This window comes from Elephas maximus, chromosome 1 (genome assembly GCF_024166365.1).
Source record: "Elephas maximus indicus isolate mEleMax1 chromosome 1, mEleMax1 primary haplotype, whole genome shotgun sequence".
Lineage (NCBI taxonomy): Eukaryota > Metazoa > Chordata > Mammalia > Proboscidea > Elephantidae > Elephas > Elephas maximus.
The window spans coordinates 223,703,815-223,723,028 of NC_064819.1; the positions used below are offsets into that span (position 1 = coordinate 223,703,815).

A 19,214-nucleotide genomic window follows, 5' to 3' on the forward strand; every position below is an offset into this window, starting at 1 on the left:
ACTTTAATAGCTACTAAGGATTAAATATTTGGAATTATAAATCACCTCAAATTTCTTTAGTTCTTCCTTGGCAACTGTATAGAGCACCCCAGAAGAGCTGGGGAAGGCAGCTGTCCTTTCTGAAATCTTCAGCCAATCTTCAAAACGAGAATAGTCATCCAGGAACTTCTGCCATAGTCGCCACGTCTCTTCAATTCTGAGGCATAAAACAAGAGGGCCAAATGTGATTGTTTGAGGCTGTTTACGCTCCAGAATGCTGCCTGATGCCTGCCACAGGGTTAAGGGTGCCCAAACAAGCAACTGTTGTGCCAAACAATAACGGTGCCCTGAGCCACATCTGACAAGAGTGAAAAAGAGACAACTGTTTAAGCTAAAATGAAACAGCTGTTTCTTTTTTTTTTTTTTTTTCCTAAAAACATGTCCTGCTGCTCTGGACCTGGAACTAGTCAAATAGAGTATGATAAGCACAAAATACGAGCCGTCCTGGGTATGGGTGAGAAAGTTGAGAAACGCCAGTGTGTTTACAGTTAACATTCAAGTCAAAGTTCCAATGAAATAAAACTGAGGTTTAAAAAATCCATTTCAGCCCAACATCGAACTCACCCTAACAACAACAACAACGAAAACCTATTACAGCCAGGCAAATACTAAACTTTCAAGAGTTTACCAGAGCGTACAATGATCGAGTCTTGAGCTGCTACCATAATTTTCTAATGCATTACTACTTTTTACCACCTTAAATTTCAAGGGACTTAAACGATGTTTCTCTTAATTCATTTTCACAGCCCCAAATTCTGTAACATTATACTTGCTTGGCAAGGATACATTTTTATTTTTCTGAATTATATTTAAAATGTTAAGTCAGGCATAACTTGGCTTGGTATATGTATATATTACCTTTACCAACTTATTTTTCCAACCAAACGAAGACTACATGTTTGGGAAACCAAGATCTTCCTTGGGCATTGTAACCGAAAGGAAAGAGTCAACAATGAATACCCCAGGCAGATTTTTCTGGTCTTTTCCCTAAGTCTTTGAAAGCCCGAGCTTACTTGAGCCTCCTTTCCATGGACACGGCACAGATGTTTCTCCATCGTCGGTCCAGGTTTCGCGTTGCCTGCTGGATGGAGTCACACTCGGTGTCGGTGGCACAAGCATCACAGTCGTGCAGCAGGACCTCACACAGGTTGAGGACCGAGGCGACACCCGTGCTGTGCTTCTCTATGTCTCTCTGAAGCTCCTGCGAGGGAACGCAGCGTGCTTTATTCAAAAGTCACACGTATACAGATAAGAGAAACCGCAACAGTATTCACTGACTGATACGAGGCTAGGATAAACCTTGAAAAATATTTCCGTTCCTTGAATGTGTGAGATTTCTTGAACCTCTTTTATGAAATTGGCAGATCCCAAATTCAAGCCTATCGCCGTTGAGTCGATTCCAGCTCATAGTGACCCTATAGGATGGAGTAGGACTCTCCCATGGGGTTTCCAAGGTTATAATCTTTACAGAAGCAGACTGCCACATCTTTCTCCCATGGAGTGGCTGGTGGGCTCAAACCACCAACCTTGCATTTAGCAGCAGAGCTCTTAACAACAGGAATGAAATATAATTGCTCAGCTGCTAACAATAACAACACCAGAAGTTACTGTTCTGGAGAAACACATACTTCTTAGTTCAATGAAGTTGAGTATATACTACTACACCTGTTGTGCTAGAGGAGGTTTCTAGTTTAAAAAGCTTCTAATGTGATATTTTAGTTGAAATATTAATTTGCATAAAAAGTAAAATATTTCAAACTGCATTCCCCCCCAGGGCATAATTTTCTTAGAACGTTCATAGTATGAAGCCTGACATTGACATCCCACATAAGAAACTGCCCAAATGTTAGGTTTGCAAGGCCAGAATGTATAGAAAGGAGAGGCGCTATGATTAATTTACCAGCTATAATACAGAGAGAGGACAGTCAGTATCATTAATTGACTTCTTTAATTCTAACTGTAGAAGCAATTTGGGTTTGAATCAGAAGAAATCTTTTGTGATTAAAAAAATGGATCCAATAATTGTTGCTCTTCTTAGGTGTGATAGTAGTATTGTGGTTATTTATTTTTTTTAAGAAGTCTTATCTTTTAGAGACACAAATTGAAATACTTATGAATGACGTCTGAGATTTGCTTCAAAACAGTGAGAGTAGGGCAGCAAGTGTGAATAGATAGAATAAAATCAGCTATGAATGCTGTTTATCTTTGAAGTCGCATGAGTAATATTTGGGGGTTAATTGTATAATTCTGTTTACTTACGAATGTTTTAAAATTTCCATAATAAAGAGTTAAAAAACAACTGATACAATTTCTCTATCTGAATTTGAGGTGGAAATACATCTTACCGTACTTCTTTCTTTTGCCTGTGTACAAATCATAGTTCCTTTTAGAAAAGTTAAATTTTTATATATGGCAACATACATTGTCTAAGAAAATCAAGTTTTTGCTTTTATTATAAAGGTCAGTTAAAAATCTTAATTTATTCAGGAATTAAGAGGTGATACAGAATACTTTCAAAGTATGTATAATTTGGACTGATATATAAGCAGTATCAGTGGTCATCTCTAGGAATCATCTAGTCTGTTTGTTTTAGAAGGAAAGAGCCTAGCAGGGAAGAGGGAGATTCTTAGTGAGAATGGACGCATATCAACACTGATGTTACCACCTGACCAATGACCACATAGCAGATGGTCAACTTGTGGCCTACGTCCTACTAGACCTACACAACGCCAATCAGCACAAAACTTCTCCTTACATTGAATGGGGTTATTTTACTGAAGGGATCAACCATTCAAATAAAAAAGAACTGTAGTAGGTACTGTTGTCACTGCTGCATTTTATAGCTTGTGGGGGCTCCTTACTTGCTGCTCCTTATTCTCCTCAGAACATCTACAAAGCAAATTCTAAACTGTTGCTTCTCACTGGGTATAGGCTTAGAAGTCAGGTATCTGAACATATTAAACTAAACCCACTGCCAGCAAGTCAATTCTGACTCACTGTAATCCTATAGGACAGAGTAGAACTGTCCCCATAGGGTTTCCAAGGTTATAAATCTTTATGAAAGCAGACTGCCACATCTTTCTCCCACGGAGCAGCTGATGGGCTCAAACTGCCAACCATTTGTGCTGCCAACCACTGTGCCACCAAGGCTCCTATCTGAACATGTTAGGCTCCTTTAAACTAGGGACAGCAAACAGATTTTAATTACTGTGATAATTCTGGTGACTGATAATGGTCACCGGCACACTGTGTTTTGAAGGATGCTGTGACTGCATCAGGGCTCTGTAGAAAAGAGTGCCCTATTGATTAATGGGGCCCTTAGGGAACCAGGGAAATCCTGGTGGCATAGTGGTTAAGAGCTACAGCTGCTAACCAAAAGTTGGCAGTTCGAATCTACCAGGCACTCCTTGGTAATCCTATGGAGCAGTTCTACTCTGTTCTTTAGGGTCAGAATTGACTCGACAGCAATGGGTTTGGTTTCTTTGGTTTTAGGGAATCAGAAGATGTATACTGGAGGTATGTCACTTTGGTCTAGCAGGAGAGGTCCTGTCCTGCATATTTGTCTTGTGAAAAGAGAAACAGTTATTGCTAGGACTTCTGGCAAGGGAAAATACACTTCATAGGTGCAGGGCTTCACTACCTTGATATATATATATATATATATTTTATATATATACACATCCATATATACGTATATATACATACACATACATACATATAAATACACACACATATACACATATGTATCATGATATGTACATGTATATGATATGTATATGTATGTGTGTGTTAGAATTCACTGGACTTCAAGTATGAAGACTTAAGGTACCTAGGTTCTAGATCATGTATAAAGTCATTTTCAGCAGCTTCCTTAATGAGCCATTTTAAATGTAGAAGAGAAATAGAAAGCTTATGTTGATAAACAAGGCACTGAATTTCCCGAGAATTCTAAAATGTGAAGTCTTCATATTGACACCGTAGAATGTAAATCCAAAGTGTATGTGGTTTCTCCACTGAACTTTAAACTCAATCAATACACTCAGAGCAAGTATTCCTTTACTAAAAGTGAGATTTACAGCTACCTTCATATTTACTTGCTCTATTGATCACTGGCCCAATGCTTTCCTTTTCTTTGGTGGTAGTTCTTGAATTTGTCTAGTTTTTCCCTCTTATTCTAATAATAATTCTTAACTTGCTCAGATAGTTGGGATATATATTCTTTTTTTTTTTTTCCTTGTGTCACCTCTTATTTTCTCCTTAACACTAGCTATTGTTGTAATCACAGTGCCTCTGATTATTTTTTGGAGATTTTTTAGGCTAGTCACTAGAAGACACATTCTATCAAAAATATTTCTATTTCAATAAATTAGTTCTTCCAAATCTCTCACATAAAAATGTTCACTTATGGGGAGGAGTACACTGTAGGAATTTCTGGTCTAAAAAATATAAAATGAATCATTATAAAACTCGAACTCAATATCTGCTCAAAGGTAAAGACAAGACAGAGACTTCTAGAACAAGATCACCAAGTAAATGTGAGCTCTTAAACAGCCCAGAAAAGGGAATTCCACCATCAGTGGTTAAAGTGCTCAGCTGCTAACCAAAATGTAGGCAGTTTAAACCCACTAGCTGCTCTGTGGGAAAAAGATGTGCAGTCGATTTCCATAAAGATTTATAGTCTTGGAAATCCTGTGAGGCAGTTGTACTCTATTCTGTCCTTTAGGGTCTCTGCCTTGGAATCAACTCGATGGCAGTGGGGTTTTTTTTTTTTTTTGGAAGAAATGTTAGGCATCTCACATCTCATCCATATAGCATTTTGATTTAATTTCCCAAAACCCATTGCGGTCCAGTCAATTCTGACTCATAGCAACCCTATAGGACAGAGTAGAACTGCCCCACAGGGTTTCCAAGGTACAGCTGGTGGGTTCCAACTGCTGGCTGACCTTTTGGTTAGCTCTCCATGGTTCTTAACCACTGGGCCACCAGGGCCCAAGTACTCAATAATTTTTTGCTAAAATCAATATACAAAATAGCTACCCTAAGACTGAGGGTTTTTATACCAAAATCACCAAACCCACTGCTGTCGAGTCCATTCCGAATCATAGCCACCCTGTAGGACAGAGTAGAACTGCCCCATAGAGTTTTCATGGAGCGCCTGGTGGATTCCAAATGCCGACCTTTTAGTTAGCAGCCGTAGCACTTAACCACTACGCCACCAGGGTTTCCAATTCCCCAGTACAAATGGGAGGGCAGTGGTGGTTCAGCGGTGGAATTCTTGCCTTCCATGAGGGAGACCTGGTTTGATTCTCCACCAATTCAACTTGTGTGCAGCCACCACCCATCTGTTAGTAGAGGCTTGTGTGTTGCTATGATGCTGAACAGGTTTCAGCATCTAAAACAAACTAGAAGGAAATGTTACAAACATCTAAAACAAACTAGGAAGAAAACCTGGGGATCTACTTTTGAAAACCAGCCAATGTCGACAGCACCCGACAACAACAACGTCAGCAACATGGATCAACAGTCTCGTCTGCAACACATCACGGGGATGGCACAGAACCAGGTAGCGTTTCACTCCGTCGTGCATGGGGTCACCAGGAGTTGGGGGATGACTAGACGGCAGTTAACAACAACAGCAACAACAGTACAAATAAAGACTTTAGCCTCAACTTTAACCTCAACTGGTAATGTGGGCTTGAATGGTCTCTGAATTTATTCTCATTTATCTGTCACAGAAATTTGAAAAATAAAAAAAGTTTTCTGAAGTCCTCTGCAGTCTATATGTACTCCTGATCCATTAAGTTTACACGAATTAACTACATTGACAAACATAAAAAATTCTATGCAGAGAAACAGAAGAGAAGGTATTTTTAACCAATTTAACGTATTTAAATATTTTTCAGAGTTTTTCCCCTTAGGACACAGGTTACTATTATTTGTCTTTTACAACGTGGAACTCAAATGCTACAGTTTCTACAGAATCCATCTTAAATGTTTTCTACAAAAGAAACTGTAGTAAACACGATACGATTAAAGTACCATTTACTGAGCACTTATTTTGTGCCATAGGTACTGTGCTAAGTGCTTTTCTCATCTAAGTTTTATAATAACGCTGCGAGGCATGTGACACTATGATTATCCCCATCTTTTTTTTTTTTTATAAAGAAGGAATCTGAGGTTTAAAACAGCTAAGTACTTTGGCTAAGGCCACACAGATACTAAGTGGTGAGGTCAGTATTTGAACCCACGCTGTCTTTACTTTCAACCATAAAAATAAAACCCGTTGCCATCGAGCCGATTCCAACTCACAGCAACCCTACAGGACAGCGTAGAAATGCCCCATAGGGTTTCCAAGCAGCAGCTGGTAGACTCGAACTGCCGACTTTTTGGTTAGTAGGTGAGCTCTGAACCACTATGCCCCCAGGGCTCTAACCATTTTAAAAAATCTTTAAATTTAATTAAAAGGCTTTGTGTGCATCTATTGAAAAGCCAAAAACTACTGTTGTTGTTGCTAGGTGCCAACTCACAGTGACCCTATGTGCAACAGAACAAAACACTGCCCAGTCCTGCACCATCCTCAACAAGTGTTCTTATGCTTGAGCCCACTGTCGCAGCCACCGTGTTAATCCATCTCGCTGAGGGTCCTCCTCTTTTACGTTGACCCTCTACTTTACCAAGCATGATGTCCTTCTCCGGGGCTTCACATAAAAGTGGTGCCCTCTCCTCCTCCCCTGAAACAACCACTTCCCCCTCTTGGAGCTCTTCATATATACTTACCTCTACATTTCTAAGTCACGTGTTTATACTGCTATTCTTGATTTTTCCGTTTTAGACATTACTGAATGTTACTGTTGTAGAGAAGGATTTCTTCCTTCTCCAGGCTCACTGGGCTCCAATTAGTGCTACAGCACAGTTTACAGCTAGAGCAGTATTCATTGCTTTCATGATTAAACAAACAAACAAAAACCCAAAGAAACAAAAGTCGCTGTCAACTCAATTCCAACTAATGGTGAGTCCATGAGTGTGAGAGTAGAGCTGTGCTCCACAGAGTTTTCAATGGTTGTGACCTTTCAGAAGTAGATTGCCAGGCCTTTCTTCCCAGGCACTCTGGGTGGACTAAAACCTCCAATCTTTTGGTTAGCAGCCCAGCATGCTAACCTTTTGTACCACCTTTGACCTCCTTAATATCACTACCTGAAGTTCTTTTCTCTTGGTCTGTTTCTCCAGGGAACCCTTCTAATCGCCTGCCTGGGGGTATAAGCCTGGCTAGTGACTTTTTGAGAGCCAAGCTGGAGATCTGGGGTGGGAGTCATGCCTTTTGGTACAGAGTCTTTCACTTAACCTCCCTATTCTCAATTTAGCTGCTCCGGCCTCAGCTGCATCCTGTATTCCCAAACCCAAAGTTCCTCTAGTTTGCCTTCTCCAGAGAGCAGTTTCCTGGTCTCCTCCTGGAGTGAATGGGGCAGAGTTGCCTGGTTCCCTGGGCTTTGGAGGGGATCTGAGGGTCTTGAGGTTGGGTGCCGCTAAGTTTTTCGACTCATAGTGACCCCATTGACAGAGTAGAACTGCCTCCTAGGGTTTTCTAAACTGTAATCTTTATGGGAGCAGATCACCAGGTCTTTCTCCTGCAGAGTGGCTGAGTGGATTTGAACCACCAAACTTTTGGTTAATCACCGAACACTTAACCATTGCACCACCAGCAATCCTTTCTGCAAGTCTATTGATGTTGTTGTTATGGTGTGCCATTGAGTCAATTCTGACTTGTAGTGACCCTACAGGACGAGTAGAACTGCCCCACAGGGTTTCCTAGGCTGTTATCTTTCTGGGAGCAGATCACCAGGTCTTTTCTCCCTAGGAGCAGTTGGTGGGTTTGAGTCTTTGACCTTTAGGTTAGCAGCAGAATGCTTAACCATTGAGCCCCCAGGGATCCTTTCTACAGGTCTAATCTCTCCTTTTTGGGACTTTTAAACAAGCTTCTGTTTTACAGAACTACAGAAAATCCAACTTTCAGCTTTGCCTGATTTTTAATTCTTGAGCTTCTTGCAGTTCTGTGGCAAGAATAAGCTTCTTCCACCCTCCTTTCTGCTAAAGGTATCACCGTTCCACTATCCACCTTCTATCTTCCAAACTTCTGTTAGACATCTGACATCTCTATCCTTTTCTCTCCTGTTCTCTTGCCATTGTGGGTTTTTACCTTTTTTCCTCCTTTTACTATCATTTTGTAGCCCTGGTGGCACAGTGGTTAACAGCTATGGCTGCTAACCAAAGATCGGCAGTTCGAATCTACCAGCCATTCCTTGGAAACCCTATGGGGCAGTTCTGTTCTGCCCTTTAAGGTTGCTATGAGTTGGAATTGACTCGTCAGTAATGAGGCTTTTTTTTTTTTTTGGCAGGGGGTTACTATCATTTTAGTGGTAAAACCAAAACAAAACCAAAAAAACCCAAACCCATTGCCGTTGAGTCAATTCCGACTCATAGCGATCCTCTAGGACAGAGTAGAACTCCCCCATAGAGTTTCCAAGGAGTATCTGGTGGATTCGAACCGCTGACCTTTTGGTTAGTAGCCATAGCTCTTAACCACTACACCACCAGGGTTTCCTTTAGTAGTAAGTGGAGCTATAAATACATATGATCAGCTTGCCATATTTAACCATATATTTGCTATAATGATATTGTCTTACATTTGCTAAACAATACTGGCTATTGGCATTTTAACTCTTATCACTGGTAGGCACCATTATCATGTTTTCCAGAATATTTTGGGGGAGCTGGAGGCCAAAAATAACCCCCATAGTTCAATCAGAATTTCAAGTACCAGACTGCACTGGCAAACTGTCTAGTAAAATAAACCTTACACAAATTGAAAAATGTCCTTCTATTTTATTTTAGGAAATGTTAATTTAAATACCAAGGACGACAACAACAAAAAGACTATATTTTAATATCTATTCCAATTGGTTTAAATAATTTAAAAAATAATGTCAGTCCATAAACTTTTTTTTTTTTTTTTTTGACCTAATAATTCTTTCACGGGATTTTAAAATTTCTAAGTTAAGCAACTTGGCTCTCATGGCTCCACTGTAATGGAAGCAACCATAATCTAGATGGAATTTTCAAGGATGATGTAGATTCAAGGAATAGCAAGAATTCTTATCGGGAATGGATGGTGCTCACTACTGACAACTGGAATCTGACATACTTGGTAAGAATAAATGGGGGGGGAGGTGAAGATTCCTTCTACATGCAATTTTCAGGGTCTCCCTCTATTGCCTTGTGGGTTGAGTGTGGCATGTCAGTAAGATACACTGTCTTTGCTACACAAGTGAAAGTGAAATTAAAATGTGTTGTCTGCAATTGACACAATCCTCCTTACAAAGCCAAAAAATTTCAGACCCTGAAAAGTCTAACGTGCACTATAATCTTTCTCCCCACACTATAAGCAGGAAAAAGACTTCTTTCTAAGTCTCTGGCACTGGGCCAACGAGTCACAAAGAAACAAAAATATCAGCACTCTTTTGGATACATGGTTGCAGCTGGACCTTACCTACTATCTGAGAACAGCTTCCTGGTGGGCCAAGGACACTAACCCTATGACGGCACAAGTGTCTTCTTAAGAGTCAGCTTCTGTGCAGTGACATGGAATCTATTTGCCCCAAACACCTGCCCAGTCAAGGCCCCCCCTTCTCACCACTCCAGCCTAGCTTCCTTCTGATCTCCCACAGCTATTCACCATCCCACACCCACCCCACCATCCTGGCCAGGAGAACAGGCATTCCAGGGCCTGTTAACTTCTTGTCAGTCATTTTGAAGTTTTACCTGCTGCTCACTAAGCTTTCTCTGTATCTCCTCTGAGTCACAGGAATCATAGACAATCGGCTTGGCCAGCTCTGCCTCAATGTGGGCAAGCCAAGTCCTCAGACTGCTCATGTTCTTATCCAGCTGCTGCACAGCCACGAGGGTCTCCTTCAGCTTCTTCACCCTGTGGGAGAGAAGGTAACACACCCAGCTTCAGTGAGAGGCCCACTCAGGTTTCTCTTATATCTGGAAGTTGAGTACTAGTTCTAAAATCCAATTGCCCTGGTCCATCTTGGCTCAGCCACTTAATGGCTGTGTGACTTTGGGTAGGTTACACCACCTCCCTATACCTCTGTTTCCTCATCTACAAAATGGGGATAAAGGTAGAGTACTTGCGAAATGTCAATGAGTTGAATCATGTCGGTGCCCAGTACATGGGAAACATTCAATGAAAATATTAGCTATTATTATCATCAACAAAGCTGTAACAATATCACAATGACAAATCTGCTGGTTGTCACAATTGTTATGTCTACCAATAACATAATTTCTATTTCTTATGCAGGATACCTGGGAGATACAATTTTTTAACTTTTTCAACTGACTCTCACCCAAACCTATTACATATCCACAGTTCTGATGTAGACCAAACAATTTCAGCTCAGTGTGACATATTTCAGCACCTTTGTGGCAGAAACTGAGTTAAAAGAAGAAAGCACGTTCAAGATAAATGATCAGTGAGCTATCACACGCACTGATCACATCAAAGGTAAGCGAGCACCTGTTAGGTGGTAAGGGGCAGAGGGCAGATACAAGGTGTGCACTATACAGCCTTCCACCTCCAGAGCCTAGTTCAGTCCAGTATTCACTACATGGCATGCTTTTTTTTTTTTTTCAAAATTTCCATTTTTTCTAGGAAGCAGGAAAAATCAGTTTCTTTAAGACTGTCCTTTATCTATATGAACAACATCTTAAGTGTAAGATGCTGGGAAGAAAAAGATAAATAAGACTTGATCCTATTTTTCAAGAAATGTACAATCTGATTGGAAATCTGGACATGCAGGCCATAAATTTAACACAATTGTGGTAAGAACTAAAGACATGAAGCAAGTCTCTAGCTAATATGTAAGAGGCGATCAATTTTATCTGGCCACATCTAGGTAATACCTCATTCGTTCACCATTTGTTCATTTCTTTATTCATTCTACAAACATTTATCATGCTAGGTAGACATGGTGCAATGATGGAAACACAATGATGAGGAAAGCACCATCCCGGCTCCTTGAGCAGTTTGGACTTTAACGAAAGAGGTGAAACAAGGAGATGACATTTGAGCTGCATCTTGAGACATGGCTACAAGCCAAGGAGAACATTTCTGGCCTGGGAAACAGACAGAAGAAAAGCAGAGATCTTGACGGCAAACAACGCGGTACAGCTGGCAAGGGTAGGGGTAGTGAAGCTGGGAAAGAGAAGCAGAAGAGAGATGAAGAAGTGATGAGATAAGACTGAGGGGTAGACTGGAGTAAGATTATAAAAATGCTCCAACGACATGATAATATGTTCGCATTCTGTTTTAAAGATAAGTAGGACTTTTGACCAAGATTTATCAGTAGAGGAACGACAAGGTCAGTTCTGATTTCGAATATGCAAGTTTCAAGTGAAGATGTTGTGAGACCATTCAGGAAGTAAACAGAATAGTCCAAGAAGTTTACATCAAAATCCTATATTTTTGAAACAGTGGAAACAGAGGTAAAGTCTGGATTGCTAAATGCATGAACTGGCACGATGCGGAGGCAGAAGAATTTAAAAATAATATGGTTTCTAGTTGAGTGGCTAGATGGATGATGCTGACTCAGAGTATAGTGAATGGAGAACAAGTTTTGGGGATTAATGGTGCATCAAATTTGGGATAGGATGCATCTGAGGAACTAGGAAGAAATGTACAGTAGTTACTTGGAAATACTGTTCTGGGTATTATCTGCATAGAAGCCCCATGAGTGGATGAGTTCATCCTGAGAAGGTGTGGACTAAGAAGAACGACTTTTAAAGAGCTGCTAAAGAAGCCCAGAGGCAGGGACTAGGAGGCAGGAGGGAACAAGAAAGCTGGTAATAGGGAACCCAAGGTTGAGAAGGGAGAGTTTGACATGTCGTGGGGTTGTTAACCAATGTCATAGAACAATGTGTGTACTGACTTTTTAATGAGAAACTAGTTTGTCCTGTAAACCTTCATCTAAAGTAAAATAAATAAAAAATTAGGAAAAAAAAGTGATAAAGAAGGAAAAACCATAGACTAAGAAAATATAATCAGAAAGAAAAGAGGAGAACCAGGAAAGTATAGATAGAACTAAAGGAAGTTAAGAGAGTTTCTAGAAGGATCTCATGTTGGTCAAAAGTGTGATCTGAAGATCACACGCATCAGATTCACCCGATTTGCCTTCTATACATGCAGATTCCTGGATCTCAGTCAGGTCCTACCGAATCAGAATCTCTGGGGGTGTGGCTAGAGAATGCGTGTTTTTAACAAGCACTCCTGGTGACTCTTACACATGTTAAAGTTTGGGAACCACTGGTCTACACTGTCAACTGCAGAACAGTGTAGTGTGATGAGGTCTGAAAAGAGGGCTTAAGATCTGGCAATGAGATGGGCACTGCTGACCCTGAGTGGGCAGTTCATCCAGGGCAGTGGGAAAAGAAAAGCAGAAGGCATTGAGTTGTGCTACACTGATGGCAAGGAAGTGTAGTTATTGTAAGAAAGTTGGCAACAAAGGTGAGTAAATATGGTATGGAGGTTCTGGAATAATCTGGCTCCAAAGAAAAATTGATTTTGTATTTGTTTTGCTTTATGCAGTTTAATATTTGGGCTAGCCTTAGAATATTTTTAGACACAGAGTAAGGAATCTATGAGGAAGAAGCCAAAGACAGAAAGAAAAAAGAGGAAATTGTGGATCAATGTAGATGACAGAAAAAGGACACAGAGGAGGCAAGGGCCAAGTGGAAAAGAGCAGGATAGATAAACGAGTTTTGGACAGAATTTTTCCCAGTATGAACTGGGTGTGAGTAGGAGTTTGGGAGGGAAGCGGTAGTATTTCTCAACTCTATCATTATCATTAATATCAGCAACAATCTACTGTGGAGACCCTGTTGACATGGCTGGGTGTACATTGATTGCTCTAAAAACAAAAGTCACAGCATTGATAAGCCTATGATCAGCGATTTCTGCCACAGCCCTTATTTAACATTCAGTTCTGCTCTCAGATCCCCAGTCGTGCTTTTTGGTTCAGGAAATATGGTCACCTCTTCAACACTGCTCAGAATATAGGTGAACAGCAGATAAGCAAAATGCTCCAATTTCCTAGGTGTCAACTTGGCCCGAATGAAGAGGGAGCTGCTTGAAAAATGTCAAGAGCAATATGACTTTTAAGACTCTAGAAATATGATGTATTCAAAGGCAGGAATCTACAATAGAAAATTGTCAAAGGCTGACAACTTTACACTAAGTATCATCAAGTATTTCTCAACTCTATTACTTTCAGTTATTAAAGAAGTCATCCTCAAGCTTGTTTCAGATTCATCTGGGGGCACTTTCAAAGCACACCTGCCAACTACTGTTGTTGTTGGGTGCCACTGAGTCAATCTCGACTCATAGCGACCCCATGTGTTACAGAATAGAATTGCCCCACAGGGTTTTCTTGGCTGTAATCTTTATGGAAGCAGATCGCCAACTACTAGCTAGCTCTTTTCTCATCCACGCCCCCAGATGGTTCTGCTGTGTTTCTCCGGTCAAGAGCTACTGGTCTGAAGGAAATGTTTCATCATCAAAGTATTTTGAACATTTCCATATAGTTTTATTTGCTTAAAACTAAAAGCTATCAGCACTTCTATTTTAGTTTCGATAAATTAATGTTCCTCTCTCTCATATGAAAGTCTAGTCATATGATGACATAATAACTTTTCTTCTTTGTCATGCAAAAGCTGTATAAAAGGATTTTCTCTGTGGTCAGTTATTGTCAATAACAATACCATATTTGATTAATTATAATTAATAATTCCTATAGTTGAATGGAAACCGTGGTGGCATAGTGGCTAAGAGCTATGGCTGCTAACCAAAAAGTTGGTAGTTCGAATCCACCAGGCGCTCCTTGGAAACCCTACAGGGCAGTTCTACTCTGTCCTCTAGGGTCGCTATGAGTTGGAATTGACTCGACGGCAACAGGTTTGGTATTTGGTTTTGATTTATAGTCGAATAACACTTCAGTTTAGAAAGCACTCAAGTGTATTACCATATATTTCTTGGAAAAAATATGTACTTTAAAAAACTATGTTAATATACAACATATTCTTTTTTTTTTTTTTAAGGAACAGAAAACATGATGTTGCAATAGGTTTGTGCTGACTCATAATTCCAATCAAGATAAGACTTCCCTAATTAGCTTTATACGTACAAATTGTACCCTGTTCCCAGGGCATTTCAAGAGTTTGGCCTTGAAAAATATTTTCAAGAAATTTTACTTACAACCCACTCACATTTTTCTCATTTAAAGACAACATTTACTTAGGTGTCAGTCAGTGAATGATGGTTTTAGAACAGCTACAGGGTGCAGAGCCAGGAAGGATATGCTGGCAATGACCCCAGTGGGGGTAAGGAATTTAACATACTGCTCTAGTGCTCCAGACTAGAAGGACAGCCTACAGCAAATAAACCCACTGCAACACTGAGATGTCAGTCTTGGTCTTGCCCCTGTAAGGATGCCCTCTGTGCAACTCTTCCCCTTGGCCAGCTTCCTTTCTTCAGATATGGTAGGATCTGAATGTTGACCTTGCTCCTGGGATGAGATTTTATTTGTTCTTGTTGGTCTTGGGTGCCATGGAGTTGATTCTGAGTCACAGAAACCCCGTGCAACACCGTAGAACTGCTTCATAGGGTTGTCTTGGCTGCGATCTTTATGGAAGCAGACTGCCTGGTCTTTCTCCCGAGAAGCCACTGGATGGGTCTGAACTGTCAACCTTCCTGTTAGCAGCCAAGTGCTTAAACGTAGCACCACCAGAGCTTCTTGTAATTATATAGCGACCTTATAGGGTTTGTGTGGAACTAGAGGCTGGAAGAGTCCCTCACGCGGTGCTTGCTTCCTCTCTACCCTTACCTTAATTCCCTGGTATTATTTTTGCAAAAGCTGGTCTCCTCTAGGGCAAGTTCCTTAGAGGGCTGGGACTGTGAATTTCCACGTTTTCATTTGGATATCCAAATCTCAGCGTTTTGCATAAAGTGGGGCACTATTTAAGTGGCTGCAAAGGGGAACCAGAACAAAATCCAGTTGTCACTGAGTCAGTTCTGACTCATTATAACCCCATGTGTTTCAGAGCAGAACTGTGCTCCACAGGGTTTTCAATGGCTGTAATCTTTCGGACGTAGATTGCCAGGGTTTTCTCCTGAGGCGCCTCTGGGTATTCACACTGCCGATGTTTTGGTTAGTAGTCCAACAATCTGCGTGTCCCAGGGACTCCAAATGGCTGCTAAACAATAATTAGTATTCCAAGTAAAATATATTTTTATTTAATAAAAATATTTTAGTCAACTCTATTTTTATTTGACTTGATATTTAATGTGCACTGAAGTTTCTCCTCTAGGTCTAACATTTGCAAATGGTCTACTTGTCAAGTACTAAAATGCATTTATTTCTCTTGGTTCAAAGTTCACTTACAAATATGATGGAAAGATTCAAAGCACAAAGGAATGTGAGGAACCAACGTTCCACTGGATGCTGTCTACACCAGCCAAACACATTGCAAGACTCTAGTCATCTTGTACAATATTGAAGGAGTTCCAACTGCCGGAGCAGCTACTGTGCAATATGTCAAGGGCATCGTGACATGGAAATGCTTGTTCATATAATCTATTAGGGACGAGTTCCTCTTTCAAACTAATGTGAAAATCTAGTAGAGTCAGTGGGCGTGAACTTTTAAGTGGTTCTCCATACTCATTTTTCTTAAAGTGTATTTTACTACAAATAGCAAAATGTGTTGTGCATGTGCTGAGGGGGGGTATGTGAGCTGGGAGGAAATGGGTAGTAAAGCCCCCATACATTTTCCTGGAGCTAATTCAGGTTGGCAGGTCAGGGGTCACTCTTTTTAAAAGAAATCAAAATGCCCCATGCTTTTTGCATTATTTCTTTAAAAGAAATCCTTGGGTAAAGCATCACAATGTTTTCATTTACTATCATTGTAAGAAGTCAGAGCAACCTTCCTTTTGGTAGCATCCAGGATTATAATTCAAAATAGATGCTTACAGCGGTCACACGTAAGTAGCTATTTTGAATTATAATCCAGGATGCCTGATAAAATTAGAAAGCTGGATCAATCTGTAAGTTCCTGTAGCTTATTTCTCCTGTCATGGTCAATGTGTATCACAGGCACTTGACCTGTCTTGTAAGGGATTCTACTTAAATCCAGTTGTCCAGTTTTTTAACATCGTCAAACAAATAAATACACATACATATTTATATATCTCTATCTATCTATATAAATAATATTCACTACTTTTCTTCAGACTAATTTAGTAGCTCCATAAACCAAAACAAAACTCCAATTTTAAATACAATAGAACCAAAAGTAGCATTAGTAAACTTATTCACCTACAGGAATTTATTTGAGGGATGATACAAATGGGAAAAAAGCATTATTAAAAACTAAAAATGAAAACCACTGTCGTCTTATTACTGTAACTGGAAAAAATCATGAACTATTTGCACAGTGCACTCACATTATTTTAAACATAAATTTGTACACTTTGCACTCATATTTTCAAAGTGTAATACTAGTCAGTGACCAAAATGTCCTGATAAACACAAACAAAAGTAACTTCCTCATACATGAATCAGAAAGAAATCTTCCAAGCCCCTGAAAATCTGAGTAGGTTTTTACTTAATCGGAGAAAACCTTCAGCTACAAAGCTGTGAGCTGACTGAGGCCGCCTTTCTGTTCCATCAGAAGCCTGACCTTTCCGTAAGCGATGATGGGCTGACTGGATATTCTTCTGAGTCTCATTCCTGTGTCTCAGCCTTTCTACTGTAGCCATACCCCTTGCATGACGCATACAGTCCAGAGACAACTGGAATACCAAGCGATAATAAAGTCCATTAACCTTTTCATACAGCTTTGTATGCCCAGTAGGGGGACAAGAGAAACAAACCAGCAAATAACTCCTAGGAGTCCACAGCCAACCGTCTGCAAATACTGACCGTCTCCACTTAACAGGGGCACGAAGCAATTACAGATTAAAGCTTCCAGCCTCTATCCTAAAAATCCCACGTCACACGAAAACTATGTACAACGGAGGAAACTCAAGAAGACGCCTGCCTTGTGACATCGCAGTTACAGTCTGGGAGATCTGCGTCCACACCGCCGTCCTCTGCCATCATCACAGCACACAGCTCCTTTGCCACCACCATGAAGCTTCCACTCGCCCAAGTCAGGCTCTGCAGAGCAAAAGGCTAATGCTTGCGTGGGGATGAGAGTTCCCCTTGCTGGCGTATAGAAGTATGAAAATGTCCACTCTAGACAAATGTTGGTAGACTCTGCCTTGATAATATGACACTGAGCAGTGACAAGTGGTCATGTTTCTAAATAAAACCTACATTCATTAACATGTGCCAGGCTTGGTCTCCTGGAATGCAGGCCACGAGTGTAAGAAGGGGAAGAAGGCTCAGGATAATCTGCCAGGAAGAGGCTCTGGGTCTAAAGAAAGAAGGAGCTCAAAAATAAAGCCAGCCTCAGACACGCTGTCCTTCTGTAAGGACAGATACCTTTGCTTGCAGGTTGTCTGTTGAGTTGGGGAAGGATACTTGAAAAAGACAGATCACCAAAGGGCAAACACATGAACATAATCGCCAAGAGCACAGCAAATTGTAGTATTTAAAAGGAGGAACTTCTTTTTTCTCTTGGCGATATGCCAGCTTAATGGTGTAAGTAGGAGCTTTAAGGGTTGCTTGGGAAAGTGGGGGAGGAAAAGACATTCTGGGGAAAGTCCTTGCTCTTTTCTTTTTGAATATATCACTTGAGCAGAAAAAGTAATAAAGAAATATCTACCCTTGATATGTTTAAAGTCTTTGCCTTTTTAAAACTAATGGTGTGAGGTGACAAAAATAATACCTTCATTTTAAGATAGTTAAGTATCTTTGGGTGTGTTTAAGATAATAAAAAAAAGTATGGATTAATTTGATTGGTGACATTTCAGGTAGCTTTTTGTGAATTTTAAGAGTTAACAAATTTTTGGCACTAAAAAAAAAATTTTTTTTTTAGCATATATTAAATTCATAATTTAAAATTTTAAATAAAATAAGCCCCCAAGTGGCTAATTACTGGTAAATTAATATTTTTTTAAATAAAATGTGACTAATGCTGGCTTCTTTAAATTCTTTTTTTGGATTATATTAATAAATTATAAATAAATTAATAAACATGAACAGCAGGCAAAGTTCTTTAAAAAAAAAAAAAAAAGCCTGTGTGATGAGCTGAATAAACTCGACTGCAACTTTTTATTTATTTATAGGGTGAGTTGCAATTGGAATTAAAAAAAAAGTATTCAATTCTGGTCATGTGAGTTGATTACTTTGAAAACAGAACATCAGAGGGAAACATTTTCTTTATAAAAAGAGATAAACTTATATTTTAAATAAGAAATACACTCTAGAAATTTTAGTTATAAATAAACTTATATTTCAAATCCTGCTCTTTAAAAACATCCCACTGTGAAGTCTTTTATGAAACAATCACTCATCTAATAAATTATTTTTAACAATCAGGAATGTTCATACAGGCACTTTGATTAAAGGAATGTATTCCTCATGGATTGCACAGCAGGAAGAAATTTGTTTTTTTTTTTTTTGACATGACTAACATTTTTAAAAACTTGAGATCATTAAAAAAATGTCAATTTCATCAGTTCAATTCCTTTTTATTTTATTTGGCTTCCCTCATGGGGTTAAAAAGTTTTTATTTTTCATCCATGTTCGTTATCATTACACAATATATTTATTCCCATGAACTAAATATAAGGCAAGGCCTTAAAAACACACTTAGTGTCACAGTAAAAACTGGCAACAATATCACTGCCCATCGAGAGGAAAATTACTGGATAAATCATGGCCTATTTATATTATGAAATACTCTGCAGTCATCTGAAAGAACAAGATTGGTGTATGCAGATTTTATAACATATATGGTCCTTTCTTCTCCATTGTTTTATTGGAGACATGGCAGTTATTTCAATAAGCATTTTGAAAATGAGGAAGCTGGGGCTCAGAGAGGTTATGCAGTAAGCCCTACATCACACAGCAGAATGGGACCAAACTCAGGCCTACATGCGTGGCAATCCATGCAAACTG

The 19,214-nt window shown here is 39.7% G+C and overlaps 1 protein-coding gene across 18 annotated transcripts in view; it reads right to left on the reverse strand.

Moving 5' to 3' along the window:
* SYNE1 (spectrin repeat containing nuclear envelope protein 1) overlaps nucleotides 1–19,214 on the reverse strand; it is a 558,323-nt gene that overhangs the window by 35,580 nt on the left and 503,529 nt on the right. For 17 of the 18 annotated variants that reach the window (XM_049903961.1, XM_049903971.1, XM_049903979.1 and 14 more), the window contains 3 exons: nucleotides 9,856–10,018; nucleotides 1,053–1,240; nucleotides 46–196 (listed from right to left, as the gene is read on the reverse strand). In XM_049903961.1, coding sequence (XP_049759918.1) covers nucleotides 46–196; nucleotides 1,053–1,240; nucleotides 9,856–10,018 — 502 coding nt within the window. Of the gene's footprint in view, nucleotides 1–45; nucleotides 197–1,052; nucleotides 1,241–9,855; nucleotides 10,019–17,181; nucleotides 17,931–19,214 lie in introns of those variants that run through there. The other variant, XM_049903987.1, reaches the window with a different exon arrangement.